Raw genomic sequence first — 15,636 nt, 5'->3', positions numbered from 1 at the left:
TTTAAATGAAACTGTTATAGAATAAGTAATGAAATTGCATTCTTCTTGAAAGCTGTTAACTTGTATGGTGATATCTTCAAAACAAAGGAATAAAGTTCAGTTTTCAGTGGTTTTGGGGAACAGGAATTCTCCTGATTTCAGAATAGAAACTGGTAATGCAGTCTAGTCCATTTTTATTTGTGATTATTTTTTTAATGTATTAAATGCACATGCGATACTTTGTGTGAGAATTCTGCTGTGTCCTTATTTTTAGAACGTTAAAAATAAGAAACTGAACTTGTCATCTCTGACATGAAAGTACTTGCAAGTGTGTCACTTAGCTTAGATTACATTAACTAGTAAAAATAATATTTTTAATTCAATTTCATTGAATTAAAAGTGAAATTGAACTTAGACTTGAACGATTTTTAAAATACATTGCTGTAGGTTAGCGATATTTTGTCTTAAGTATGCCAGAATTACTTTCAGAATGAAATTGTCATTGATTGCATTGAATACTGAAGCAACCAGGATGTTTACCTCTTAAAGATGTGAAACATTTACATGTGAGATCCCAATGCATTTGGCAGATGTTTGCATTTCAGGACAGTTGAGTCTGTATGTAGCGACCTGAAAATATCCTACACTTTTTTTAAAAATAAATAGCATCAAAAAAACTTGCAAGACTGAAATATTTTTAAAGATAAGGATAGACCTTATGTAGGGTATTTCTGGTCTTAGTTCTGTGCATATGCTAGGCTGCTTTTATTAAAATGAATTATTGAAAGTAATAGGAAGATGAACCATTATAGCTTAAGCTTTGGGAGTATTCTGTATCCCAAATATAGTATTTAAAATGATACTTAAGTCTCAGAAATGTTGTTTAAATATACAGAGGTTCTTTCCTTCACTGATTATCTACAACACTCATAGTGATACCAAAGTAATAGGTCCAACGCAGTAGTGGAAAGTGGAAAACGTTTTATCTCATACTGCAAGTGGGGGAAAATTTTGTAACTGGAGTAGTAACTGATACGTATGATGATATTGATTCCTAATGAGTTGTATTTTTCAACTGTGGAGATGCTCCACTGGGGCCAAAATAAATAATTTGAAGAATTTTCTTATGGCATCTGATCTGATTGTTATAAGAAGTCATTCATAGAAGACTAATAAAGGAAGAAAATAGTTTCAGAATTATGCAATACTTCTGAAAAATAGTTGCCACACACCCTATAATTTGATGTTAAAAGTGATTTTAAAAAAAATGGACAATAGAGGTAGAAAGACAAATGAAAAAGGCTTTAGTTTATAGTGAAACTCTATAGATGTAAAATGTAAGTCGAGCTTTCAACTGCCCTTAGCCCTTTTAGTACAGGAGGGAATACTAAAAGGAAAAAGTTTAAGTATTTTGTGTGCCATTTGAGTTTGTGCCTTACTCCTCGGTAGATTAAGGCTAAGGGTTATTTTAAATTGACTTCCTTTTATGATATACTACATAGCATAGATTTTGGAAAACACTATACGTTCATGCCACCTTATCCCTTTTGTTGCTGCTTTCTTTCAGCTGAAGTTAATTCTGTTTGTGCTGTATATAGCCTATATAGGGATCTGTTAGTGAGAGTGGGGATTCCTAGAAGTTGTTTGGGCTATAGATTATTCAGATACGCTGTGATAATACTGATAAAGACAGATGCTATGAAAAAGCATCTACCATGAAAATTATTCATCTCACTGCTATGATCATATTTCTCTGGATTTCATAAAATTGTGTAATTCAAAAAATCTTAAATAATATGTGGGGGAAAAACAATGACAAATGCATTAGAGATGATAGAAATAGTTTAATAGAATATAAAATTAGTGTTGATGGAAGGGTTACTGGTATTTCTGCAGCTGACTTCATAAACCATTGGTTTTACTAAAATTAAAATATGACTTTGACCTCTCAGGTCTATTTTGGGGGTAATTACCATCAGTTGTTGGTCTGGCAACAAACCTAGAATTGTCTAGTATTTAAGTAACTCAGTATTTAAATAGTTCTTGAGCCTGGACTCAGTATTTAAATAGTTCTTGAGCCTGGATATCTCGGTTCTGCTAATGACCTTGAGTTTGAACTCTCTTGGCTATGTGTAATACACCCCATTTTAGGATGTTGTGAGGCCTTTATGGCTTGTTTAATGCTTAGAGAGTGCTTTGAAAACTGAAGGTAATCTCATTTATTATTTGAAATGTTTATTTTCAATATTGTTAATATTTTAAGTTGCTTTTGCTCAAATAGTTATCTTCTCCATGTCTTTTACAGTAGGAATGTCATTTGGGAAGTTTGGCTTAGCTAAGTACAACAAAGTTGAACTTGAGTATAGAGGATTTGTAACTCAGTGTCAGTTAACTATATCAGAGAGGATGCTTGTGATCTAACATCCAAAATGTGTGACTATGTGGCTGCAATGTCATGAACTGACCAGAGGAACAGTGTGTTCTGTTACTGTTGTGATAGCTTTGCTCTAGCGGAAGAGAGCATGTTGTAGAAATGGTTGCAGAGCTGAAGGGAAGTGTCAAATACATCGCTATGACTTCAGTTGAGTTGTTTACATAAGTATGACCATGAGAGTGCCACAGATCTGAAATACCTGTACAAGTATGTTGGATTCTGTAGCCCTTTTGACCTTCAGTTAGCTACAACAGTGAGTTTGTAGTGAATGCTTCTAAACTGCTCTGTCTGAAGGTGGGAAAATTTATTTTTCCTACTTTGGATGTTGTTACTCTGTTAAAATATTTCGGATTGCTGGTGTATTGCTACAGGAAGTATCAGAAACATGTTATGTAAATAAGGATTTTTTCACTCTTTAAAAAAAGAAAGCACTTTAAAACTCAGTGAAGAAGTTATTCTTATCACTTTTTTAAATCAAAGTTCTAAACCCAGCTCTTCTGGTGATTCTGTGACTTTCCTTATCTTGTGTGTCCTGGCCACTTGCTCCGTAAAAACGGATCAGAGGATTCAATTTCTGACGGTGCTCTGAGCTGACTGGATGCAAGCCAGCTCAAGACAAGAAGCCCAGCTGCCTTGCCACCAGGTTTGGGCTAATACCAGCTGAATCTCAGCCACATCTGGTCTGTCTAAACGGCTTCTGGATTAAATTGACTTTTCTGGTCTTTTCAGGGTACAGGTGAAGTGAACTCAAGAATGTTTATAGTTTTCTATATTCACGTCATAGATTGCATAGTCTTAAAACCAGGGAAGAAAACTTTTACAGTTCAGAGCTTTCATTTTCCCTTTCCAATTTTCCTTCCTTGTTCTATGTTTTTTCTATAACTGACTGACTATAAAATTTGGTACTTTTTTTGTTAGTATAACCTAGCCTACTCTAAACTTTTAGTGAAAATAGCTTTCTTATTATAGAAGTAAAAACATTTCAACGCTGGTATAGCATGAGTTTTAAGGTAGTCATTTTCCGTGCCGCAGTGGTAGCAGCTCTGGACAGTTACCCGTGTATACCATTACAGCAAGCAGTAGAACACTTCTGCATACGTAATAAATATGCTAGAAACAGACCCCATAGATGTGTGAACAGTTACTAGTTGGGAAAGTATTGTGTAACATCCTGTTAAAATGTCAGAAAAAGTAATACAAGTTATGACTGTAATCTGATTGATCTCACAATGGTTAATTCTTGCTTAATGCCTGAAACCATGCATCACTGTAGGTTTGTTTCTTTCATTAGCTACATGTAGAATAGGATAACCAATTATTCATTTTGCTGCAAACATGGTCTTTTTGTTCTCCATCATCTCAAAGTTAACCCTTTCCACAGGCCTTTTCTCGATATGGTCTATAATGCACTGGACTGTGCTGAAGATGATTACTATGCTCTCTTTGTGCTCTGTCTTCTGTATGCCATGTCACACAATAAAGGTAAGAAATTTTGTTCTTCCTAGAGAAAACTAAATGAGTCACGGTGATTCTTTTTTTTGTAAACAGTCAGATGCTGCCTATTTAACGTTATGTTTATACATGCTTTAAACGGTGAGCAATTCCTTACAAAATATGAGGAGGGAAAATAAGTGTGCTGAAAGTAAAAAGTTGTTAAGGATCTCCTTTTTATGACAGTTTCTTTGAACTGGAATAGGATTATTGTGTTTCATTTTTAGTCTCTCAATGTCAGTTGAAGGCCACTATATTCAGTCTGAATATATAAGGGGTCTGAATCTTCCCCTGTGATTCTTCCTTCTGTGATTCTTCCCCACTTTTCATGTACTGTGGTGGCTACATGTAGTCTAAGCATAAAATGTTGCAAGACCTGTCCCCATGTGTTAATATTAAATCTTTGTATGCTTAAAATGTCTGCATGATGCACAAGGCTTGAGAATCAGATCTTATTATGGAAGTCAGCTATTGCCAGTTTGCATTCAGCTTGCCAGACCTTCAGCTATTTTTTTCTACCATGCGATTCCTCAACGGCCTTTTCATATGTTGTACTGTAATTGACTGAAGGCTTGTTTAAGCTATTAAGTTGTTTTATGACACAAAACACTGACATCCTCCCAAGTCTCCCAAGGAGCCTGGACTGTTTTACAAACTAGCAAAACTATCTTAAAAGTGCAGCCCGTTATAGTTGATATGATTTGAGATTATGTAACCTTTCCTAAGGGGTGATTGTGGTTGGATTTTTATTTTTTAACTTACTAGCTTTCTTGTCTGCATTTCAAATATATTTTTTATGTGAGTATCTCATTCATGTGAATAATCATTTATTTCAAGAATCAAGAGCTGAATTTAAGTTATTTTCTGCTTATAATAATTTCTATAGAGCTTTATACTGAAAACACAATGAGCTGCTTCAATGAGCTGAGCAAAAGGGCAATGAGTATGATGGCCACCCACAAGTAAGAATGTTGCTCTAGCTTCAAGGTGCCTCCAAAAGGCAAGCAGAATGGTGATGAGGCTCTTGAGGGAGAAGACTCATGAACTGAATTTTGGTCTATGAGATTTTAAGTTCTGCAAGAAAACTTAATATTTATGGACTTGCAAGAAAAGAAGTGAAACTGAACTGTTGGTAGCCCTTTCCTTTAGGATTAGGAGGGTTACTAAACTGATTGAGAGAATTTGTGGCATTATTCAAAGAAAAAACAGTCTTCCCTGTTGAATGTCTATCTCTGTATTGCAGCAACAGTTCTGAGGTGGGTGTGATGAGACTGATATATGACGTTGAATAGGTTAGGGGTGGGAGACTGGTAGCTGCAGCAGCTCAGGACCTGTGGAAGGCGATTAAAGTGACGTTTTGGATTGATGTATGTTTACAAATGTCATTTTATGTGGGTTGCTGGCTTGCAGTTGCAAATATTTGCCCTGTACATTTACAGTTGACTTTGAAGGATATTAATCTGATTTGACTTTTACTGTGACTGGTAAATAAGCGTTGCAATTTTTTTTATGTTTATATGAGATCGGGTACTTATTTGCCAATAAGCTTTGGGAAGGTTCTTTCAGGAAGGGCAAGCGAGCTGGCTGTCTCTTTCAGTGCTGGATGAACTACAGTAAATTGAATAACCAACTCCAAACCCTTATACTGCTATTCAATTACACAGATGTATTGTCTTAAGTGCCTCTGTCCAGTTGATTGGAGAGAACAGAAAATATATTAGAATGCTGTTGAGCAGCATCCTATTTGGTAGCACAGTGGAAACATTCTGTTGGACTATTATGCCCGTGCAGACTGTATTGTGTAAGCTAGCCTTTGTTCACTTCAGTGCATCTGGAAGGTGGCTATGATTCCTCTAGCAAATATAGCAAATATAAGGACTCGGGGGGGGGAGGGGAGGGGCGGACTGTTATTTAACATGCTTCTCTATAGCATTAATGTAATAATGGAGTATACTGCTATGCCTGGCTCACTCTGGAACCAGGTCAGCATCTCTGTCTTGCTTGTATTTTCTCATAATTGCTTTATAGGAAGGGAAATTTTTGTTTTTATAAACAGATAGTTTTCTTCCAGCCTGACAGTTGTTTGAACAAGTACCTGTGGATAGGAATAAATAAGGTTTTGTTTTGTTTTTTTTTTTTTTCTTGGACAAGTTAAAGCAAATACTGCTCATTCAAAGTATCGGGAAGCTTCAGCATTCCGTTCTTGTCTTAGCTGCTACTTTACTTGATTCTTCTCCTGTCAGTCTTCAGATGGGAAGGGATGCCCATTAACTCCCTCTCTTAGAGAAATATGGGTAAAAGCAGTAATTCTTTGGTTATTACTCAAATCGCTTGGAAAGCAACCCATATGAACAGTCACAAGGTATGTGTACTTTGGTCAAATGTTTGGGCAAAACTTACCAATTTTACCAGTGCCTTCAGATTTCTCTTCCACCTTTAGCAAGTCTAAACTATGATTATACAAAGAAGCAGAAGCACAGGGCCCCTTTCTTACCCAGCAAGCAACGGGTGCTCTCAGATTGACAGGACAGCGTCCTGTTCTTAAAACTGGAATTATCTGTCTTCCCTCATTGTTCTCTTATAATATCTACAAGTAATAATAGTGACCTATTAAAACAACTAATATAAAATGACCAACCATGGCCCTCAAATAGTCCCTTTCTGTCTCTGTTACTTTCTCTTTATCTCTGTCTTATTTTCTTCCAAGTCTTGAGCACATACGTTGCTCTTTCACCCACTAAATACTCTTGGAACCAAAGTTGCGCCCTCTTGCTCTGACGTAGTCTCTTGATGGCTTCTCAGACGTTTTTCTCTGGGAATGAAGGGATGCTTCTCTGAGATCATTTGCAGAGAATTTCAGGGCTTTCACAGGCTCTTAAGAAAGCAGGCAGCAGTGCAACTATTATCACCAAAGGCAGCACCACAGCTTTGCCATGCTTTAGCCCTCTCTGACTTTAACCTCTGTGGATTTTTGTTTTTCTCCCAAAAAACTGATCTTAGAACCAATATACTTCCTCTAGAAAAATGCCTTGCTCTTCAGGGACTTTTGAGAATCAAGACTGTGCTATAAAATCCCAGTGTTAGAGATGGGTTCTCTTTTTCTTACCATGGCCAAAGTTGTTAGTTGTAACTGTGCAGCTTCAGGAGAGTTCTCAGCAGTCCTTTAAGGCCATTATAAAGGAGTACAGGAGGTGGCCTGCGCACCAGGATTGAATTTCTTGAGAGTTCTTTTTAAGACCATAAAATAGCAGATCCTTCAGCCCACTGTATTTACTTTCAGTTTAAATAAAGTCATCCTTTGATGTCCTGCTCCTAGGAAAAAAAGTTGGCTATGCTCTCTGGTGTCAAAGATGATTTGCTTACATGTAGGGAATTGCTGTAAACAGTGAAGAATGCAGCAGATAGAGCTTGTTGCTCCATAGTTTCAGCAATCTCTATGCTGTTTATTTTTGGTTAATGAGAAAACTACAAGAGGCAGTGAAATAGCTACATTTCAAGAGGCTGAAACTTTTTGGCCCTGCAACTGAAGATACCTAGATGCATTTTATGCATTTAAGTGCTCAAAATTGGCACTTCATTCTTTAGCAGTCATGTCAGCTGTCTCTAAGTGAACAAATATTCAGGCTATACTCGTTAGTGTTCCAGGTCAACAACTTATATTAGCACGTTGCTCTTTGGAAGCAAACCCTAACCACCACCACCACCACCCCACACTGTCTAGAGCTTAGGTGCTTGACAGATAATGAGATCCAGTTTTGCTCTTGACTGTCTTTCACCAGCATGCTTTTCTTGTCCCTTATAATAAATTGCTTTCAGCCTTAGGAGCCACGCAATCAGTCCCTCTGTGTGTTGGAGAGGTTTTAGTCTGCTGACTTCTAGAGCTTCTGTTTGACTCGCATGAGCTAAATGTTCTTCACAAGCTCAGCAGTTTCTGTAGAAGAGTTCCTCCCTACACCAAGTTCAGTATCAGGGTCATCATGGAAGGTACCTCAGGGTTGGATTGAAACCCATCTTTATATCTGCATTCAGTAGAATGCAAGCAACCTGTCCGTGCAGCCTTGCTCAAGGTAAGGGCCAGTGACCCTTTTATAAAGGGGCATCAAATTCTGTGGTAGCTGACAATGTCCCTGTGATGATCTATTTAAGAAAATGTGGAAGTGCAAAGTAGTTTCCCATGATTCAGAAAGCAGCAAATCTCTGGGAGATTATTCCTGTTTGTCTAGGATCTGATCAATTGGTTTTTAGCCCATCTGACAGAGGGTAAATGCCTTACTGAGCACTTGAGTCAGTTCATTACCTATGTGTTTGAACAAGAAACATAGGATGCCTTCTTGTGATTGAACATAAAACAAGACTGTCTTCTCTGCAACCCAGGAGAATGAATTGTAGATTTTCTGTTTCAGCATACTCCCATTTCAGATGTGTTTGTGATTTCCTGGCTGGACAATTTGAACTTCACCTCTCACCCCATCCTTCTAATTCTGGCAGTGTAAAGAGTAGGACAACAGGGCACATTAAAATAATATGAATTACACTAGCCTAACCAAGAATTTTGGTATCAGGCCTAGCTTCTAAAGGAGCAGGCTTCTCAAACTCAGACCTCTAGTGAGGCGCTTGATTGAGGATCCTTCCATTTGGACTTTTCAGTATGCATTTTGCATTACGTTCTTGAATGAGTTTAAAGAAAACGTCCATGTTTCTCACCACTAAGGAATATCCATGTGAACAGGAGAAAAGAATCCCAAGAGGTATGTGAATGCAGCTGAACAGATTCTTTGCAGACTGTGCCCTAGACGTTTTTAATCCCCAAAGAAGCCCTTCATATGTGATCCTAGAGCATGTACTGTATCTCAAGAATGTAGGACTCTGTTGCATCCTTTGCAGGTAGACAATCAAATGAAAGATGCTGAATACTAATTCCTTCATAGTGATTTCAGTTGGGACAATTTTTAGGGTACCTGCTTAGTTCTGTCTCCTCCCCCTGCCTTGTTTTCTCAGTCTACTTAATGGCTTTCTGATGGTTAATGGCCATGTTTCTCTGTGAAAGCTTAATCTGCATACAGGTAAGGTATGTTACTCTAAGCAGTTTTTTCTTCCAGAAGGAAAATTGTAACTCTTTAGTAAACTCTTAGTTTATTGTGAAAACTAATATTCTACTAACTGCCTTAAATGCTTCCTTTTTTTTTTTTTCTTTTTGTCAGTCTTGGTATGACAGAGAACACTTGTATAACTTGTCATTAATCTTTAAGGTAGCCTGTACTGATTTTTCCGAATACCTGATTTACTTCTTCATTACACATGTGTATCACAAATAGTATTGGTATATGAAGTTAACTATGAGTTCTGAGTTGGAAAAAAATTAACTGGGCTACGCTGCTCTTCTATTTTAGAGGCGTGTTTATTATTCCTTAGAACAAGGACAATGACATCCTCAGCAATCCATAACTTTTTAACTTAAGACCTCTTACAGTTACCAATCTATTTTGGGAACCAACCCATTCTGAGAAATAACTTTACTGTTTTACAGGAATAGGTTGAGAAAAGACAGTTTTAGTTTCCTAATACCACAAGTCAGTGAGAATCTGTGATTTAGGATTTTGGGATGTCCCCTGAATAACAGGCTTCTATTTCCAAAGTAAAATTCCTATGTTTCTACATTATATGTGAACTAATCACTTACTATTAAACCAGAATTTAAAATCAGACTTTTATCTTTTCTTCCTTTAGCCCTTATGTTCTTCAAATGTGTCTTGACTTTGATTTGATTTAGATGCAAACAGAGGGTGTAATAATTCCAGATGGAGCAAAAGGATTTAGTTATCCCCAACTGTTTTGTTGGGACTTCAGTGTTTTTGCTAGTAGGCTTTTTTAAGTCTGGCATTTTACAGTGATATACAAGTTTGTTTAGTCTTTTTGTTCCTCATTTTTCTTGTATTGGAGACAAGTGCAGAACCAGTTTGCATAGTTTTGTATTGCTGCTTATACTCTTGCAAGAGAACTGTTGTACACTATGAAGTATTTACCCTGAATCATACTCCTGTTTTCTTCTTTATTTCCCTTCCTTCATCCTCCCACAAAAGGAATTGACCCAATCAAGCTGGACAGAATTCAACTTCCAGCTCAACATGCTGAAGAGAGAAATTCATATAATCATGTACTTGCAGAGGGCCTTATCAGGATAATGAATTATGCTGCACAACCAGGTATCACGTTTCTAGTATCTGTCATCTTGCCAAGCTGAAATTTTTGGAGATGCTTAAAATAAGGCAAGAGTCTAGCCAGCACTTTATTTTGTGGGAAGGTTTGCTTAGCATGTTCTTTGCTAAACAATAAATAGATATGGACTATAAAAGACAAGTGTCAGTTTTCCCCTGAGTTGCTGAGTAATCAGGAACTCTGCATTTCTTCTGAATAATTGCTTTTATGCTCAGGTCTGTACAGAGGTCTGTTGTCTTAATTCCTACTTTCTGCTTTGTTAAGTAAGCAAAATACCCAGCAAGAAATGATGAAAGAGATGCAAGTGAACCTCTCTTAATGTAGAGCATCATCCTGAAAACATGATTCATGAGGCACATGAGGTGCCTTTTGCTTGCAGTGCTAGTTTCAGTGAAGTCTTTAAAAAAAAAAAAAAAATACAGAAAATTGCTGGTACCCTTTGTCTATGATGTCTTTTTAATCACAGACTGTATATTCAGCTCTGAACTGTTTTGCAGAAGACATTTCTCCTTGACTTCATTTTTTGTGAAATTATGCTTTCAGGAATAGAAAGCTCAATGAAGTAGTCCATGGAAACATGATTTTTTTTGTTTAAGCCATAGCGCTTTTCCCCTGCGCTTATGACGTTGATCCTTCTTTTTGAGTGGTTCTGTGTTAAAGTTTCTTCCTGATTACTCTAAGTAATTGGGAAGAATTCTTTATAGCTGTCAGCATTGTGTATCCACATCAGCACCCTTCTTTGTCAGGTAAGCGTCCTTAGCAGAGAAGGAAGGTTTATAACAATTGCAGAGAAGAGTGGAAACCTGTGAAAATATCCAGTAATGAAAAGAGCAGTATTTACACTGCTTCTATTTTGTATATTGAAATTCTCTTTTCGTAGATGGAAAAATCCGTTTGGCAACACTAGAACTCGGCTGTCTGTTGCTTAAGCAACTTGTATTTTCTAAAAATGGCAGCATCATAAAAGATGTTCACCTTGCTTGCCTTGAGGTAAGTATTTTTTTTTTTCAGATTACCAGTTCCAAGATTACTTGTCTAAATCTTGTTGTATAGTTGAATGAATTTGTTTCGTATTTGATTACAAAAAGCATAACATGACGTTTGAGCCTTTGGAACACCTTTCAATAGGTGATTCTGTGCAGCAAAATTAAAGAATTGATACCCAGTGTTCCGTTTTCTGTTACCTCGCTATTTAAACCCTTAACTTCTCAGATGTAATTATGTTTTTATTTTCTCTGTACAATTTCTGGGTCAGACATCTCCACAATGTAATGAAGAGAGGTTTTGAAAGAACTGTTTTCTACTGAGTTCTGGGCTGAAAGCTATGAGTATGGGGACATAGCTTGCTCTGAAAGTGTTGGCTTGGTGTGCTGTTTTGTTGGGTTTTTTGGTTTGGGGGTTCTATTTTGTTTTTTAAAGGGACTTTGAGTAAATTGAGTATTTACTACCTGAAACAAAATTATGTTCTCTTTTCTAGGGTGCAAGAGAAGAAAGTGTTCATCTCCTGCGACGTTTTTACAAGGTGTGTATGCCGTAAGTCATTTACGTAATATGGAATTAGAAGCAAGTCTGTAACCCAATCTCTGCTTAGTGCCCCTGGTGGCTTTTTCAGGGGGGTGGATTCGTATTTGTGACAGGGAAGAAAGTGTTCAATTGGAGGATTATTCTTGTTTCCCTCTTCTCCCCTAACCTGCTGATGGACTTTGCAAAAGGACTGTTAGAAATCTCAAAGGCTTTGTGTTAGAGGTCAAATGAGCAGTCGTATGCCTTTGTTGCAACTCCTAGGTATTTCATGGAACAGAACCAAACAAACCTCAGAAAAATGTTTCTGGGATTTTATTGTTAATGCTAATATGGAAGATGTTCCTTTCATGGTATTGCTTTTTGGTTGCATCTTATCTCATTTTATTTAAACTTTTTTTTTCTTTTATACTTTTGAGACATCTGCAGCTTTTCTATCATATTGTAAACAATTTGAGACAAGTAAAATGTTTAGCTCTAGGCATTAACTCCTATATAAGGAGCAGTAAATTCATGACAGTTTTCAAATGTCTAATATGTTATATTTCTTTTTAGAATGCTCTTGAGGAATATTTGCTGAAAGATGTGGCACAGGGTTCATTTTTAATTTGTAGCTTACCAAAGAAAATAATTAAGAGCCAAGAAAACAGATGGCTCCATAACCATAAGGATTCATATGTCTATATCCCCCTTTCTGAAAGGGAGAAGAAATTTTTCTGGATATGTTTGAAGATGAATACCGGAGTATGACAGTAAGTAGCCAAAAAAATTTTCAGTAAATAAAAAAGCCCACCCTCAAACCCGGATACAACACAGGAGTAAGAATATGTAAGAAGACATACTGGTATCTTTATCTCTAGAACAGAATAAAAAAGTGTTTTTTTGTTTCTGAGGAGTTATGTTTACACTTACATAAACCATCTATCTGAAATTTCACAGCTGTTTATTAAATAAAAGCCATTACTTTCTGAAGGCATGTTTGCAAAAATTACTTTATCTTGGGGAATGAGGCATTGTATTTATTGTTTTTGAAGTTATTAACCAATGTGAAAACCTTGCTATATCTTTTAGAGCCTCTGCAAGGTTGCAGTTTTGAGTGATGCTACTTTTCTTATTAGCAGAGAATGGGATTCTGGTGAGAAAATGTCAGGATCTTTTGATGTCATCTAAAAGATGTACTGCTGTACTGTGTGTGAAGCACTGATGTGGAAGTTTTAACATACTGCAAAGCTTAGTCTCATACAGTTAATATTTAATCTGCAGATACTTGAAAAAAAATTATTTATTTCAATTATTAGGTTAGTATTCAGGTAAAAATAGTGTGTATTGTTACAGGCTTTTTTTTTTTTCCACAGTAGTAGAGAGATTTAATTAGCAGCCACTAATTATCTTTTTCAAAAAAAAAATTTACAGTTGATATATTGCAATAACTCTTTTAATACTTGGAAGCACCTTACATGTATTTTGTCAGCCTGAATAATAGAGATACTTAATGAAACGTTCCCCGAACGTTTATTCTTTTTAGTAGTTGGATGTTGCTCTCCCTCTAGCTTGAGAAGTGATGCCAAAATTAGCACTATTTTCATGTTACGAGTTCAGTATATTTGTAGATTTTTCTGTCCTATAGGTATCTGTATTGCTGAGATTGCATGTTTTTTACTCACCAGTAGAGAGCTGAGCCCTAGAAGTTGAGCTTTATGTTTTCCTTTAAGCGTATTTATTTGCCTAGCCAGCAAATGACACGCTTACCTAATTTAAGTGCCAAGTAACACTGATGTCTTTTTATCAGAGGAGGTGTGTAAATGACATGGTAGAGAGCTTCTCTGAGAGCTGTCTGAAGGATAAAGGAAGGAAAAAGCTGTGTCCTAATGATCATAGTTAAAACTGAGTTCAGAGGAGCAAATAAATGGTATACAGTAGTACTTTGTCTCTATTTTTTGGTTTTTGCTTTCAGTGATTAGCTTAATTTTTTTCAACATTTTAAACCAGTGTACATTCATGTGAATTGTACTTACTCATTTACTTGCTTGTTAGAACTTTTAGTTTTGTGTTCTCATTTGTCTCATGTCATCTATTTAGATTTTTGTTTTAGATTTTCTACATGTTAACTGGATTTGTTAATCCAGCATTTTAGACATTGAATATGGATTGCCATGAGACTAGATCCTTTAAACTAACTAACAGACTATTTTTGAGTTGCTATGTGTGAAAGGCAGCAGCTTAAGACCGCACTGTGTAAATTCTAGTTCCTGTTTCAGAGTTTGTTTAAAACATTCTGTAGTATCTGGCCATTGCAAAGTTGACAGGAACGCTTCCAGGTTCTGTCGACTATCTTAGAATGCCCACGTGTGTGCACTGGCCTTCTATGCAGAATGTTGTACAACCAAGGGAAGGGATTTTAAATATGTTTCAACCATTTCATCTTGTTTTCTGGCAAAAAGAAGCTTGTGTGTTCAGCGGACATATATATAATAACTTTGGGCAATTTCATCCAAGTTATACGGAAGGATAAATATTTCAAACACAGTTAATTCATGAAAATAAGCAACCATGTAAGAGAGAGACTCTGTTAGTGGTAAGACTGAAGAAAAATATGTAGTATGTAAAATTTTTTGCGTTATTAGGGACTAGAGAATTCTTTTTTGGGAGGGCAGGGAGAGAGAGAAAGAAAGAAACAAGAAACTTTTATAGTTGCTTCAAGCACAAGAAAAATTTGAGTCAAAACTTGTAATCAACCACGATAGAGGCTTTAGTGTTCAGTAATCATGAAACAGCTTTTTTACTATATAATCTTTCAGTTCTTACTCTGACTTGTCAGCGTGGAAACTGCAATAGTCTGTTAGGGACCAATGAGCAAATGTAAAATAGAGATTGCATGCAAAGAGCTTAAAATAACATGTATGGCATCAAAAATTCTCAGAGTGCTCTAATAACTCCTTCCTCTCAAAATATGCAACCGTGTTGTACATTTGAAAGTCAAGGTACAAGCTTCTATTGTGCTATATAGTAATAAATGTAAAAATATTTTCATAGATTAAACCCATGAATGTTGAGTACTTGATGATGGATGCCTCCATTCTGTTGCCTCCAACGGGGACGCCACTGACTGGTATCGATTTTGTGAAAAGATTGCCCTGTGGAGATGTGGAAAGGACACGAAGAGTGAGTAAGGCTATCTTTCTTTCTTTCACAGTGGGATAATACCACTGATGAGCAGTTCTAGGAATACAAACGTTTTTCCTTGAAAGCTGCTTGATTGAAATCTTCATCTATAAAATCTTAAGAACTAAGTGCAGACAGACCTGTTTAGACCATCTAATTTTCACCTGTCCCAGCAGAGAAGTGCCTTCTCTCTAATTTCTATTATCTAGTCGCTTTAATACGTACTACGGTTTTCATTGTTAGGTAGTGGAGACATCTACGTGAAAAGGCATTTTTGATATGAGATTCATTAATATATTGACAGTTTTCTTTCTGATTTCCTGGTTCTGATCTGAATCTGATTCAGATTTCGCTCTATCTTTCATTACATTCCCACAATCAAAATCTCCAACTGAAAGCTAGTTGGGTTACTCCATTTTGGTTGTATTTGTAGACATAGCAAAAATCAAGTTCTGCACTAGAGTGTTTCTCTTGGTGGAGTAATTTGTAGCAGAGATTTTGGGAGTGAGGAGAGACATAGCAGAATATATGTTTTAATGACTGTAACAGTTTGTAGAGGTGATGCTGACATAATGATGTGGTTATTATTTATTTATTTATTATCAACAACCTTGGGGTAGTCACTTCTTGGTCCTTATCTGGCACTGTCCTCTAAGCCCTTTAGTGCCGGTAAGTCTTAAAGATATATTACTGCACAACATTACTAATTCAGTGACATGATACCTGGTTTAGAGTTATTTCTATCCAGTCAGGGTATGGGCAAAGCAAGTTCCTGTCTGACTGAAAAAGTAGTGTGGACATAACCTTTTATGTTGTTTAAAAGGAAGAATTAT

General features: G+C 36.5%; 1 protein-coding gene across 10 annotated transcripts in view; it reads left to right on the top strand.

Annotated features, from left to right (window-relative positions):
* CLEC16A (C-type lectin domain containing 16A) overlaps positions 1–15,636 on the top strand; it is a 96,968-nt gene that overhangs the window by 26,250 nt on the left and 55,082 nt on the right. For all 10 annotated transcript variants that reach the window (XR_011134752.1, XR_011134751.1, XM_068908890.1 and 7 more), the window contains 6 exons: positions 3,795–3,895; positions 9,985–10,107; positions 11,001–11,110; positions 11,598–11,642; positions 12,343–12,393; positions 14,675–14,803. Coding sequence is in view for 8 of the 10 variants with exons in the window: in XM_068908890.1 (XP_068764991.1) it covers positions 3,795–3,895; positions 9,985–10,107; positions 11,001–11,110; positions 11,598–11,642; positions 12,343–12,393; positions 14,675–14,803 (559 nt within the window). In the remaining 2 variants the exon portion in view is untranslated. The remainder of the gene's footprint in view (positions 1–3,794; positions 3,896–9,984; positions 10,108–11,000; positions 11,111–11,597; positions 11,643–12,342; positions 12,394–14,674; positions 14,804–15,636) is intronic.

This window comes from Struthio camelus, chromosome 15 (genome assembly GCF_040807025.1).
Source record: "Struthio camelus isolate bStrCam1 chromosome 15, bStrCam1.hap1, whole genome shotgun sequence".
In the NCBI taxonomy this organism is placed as follows: Eukaryota; Metazoa; Chordata; class Aves; order Struthioniformes; family Struthionidae; genus Struthio; species Struthio camelus.
Note: the sequence above shows the minus strand (reverse complement) of the source record. Positions and strands in the feature narration are given on the sequence as shown.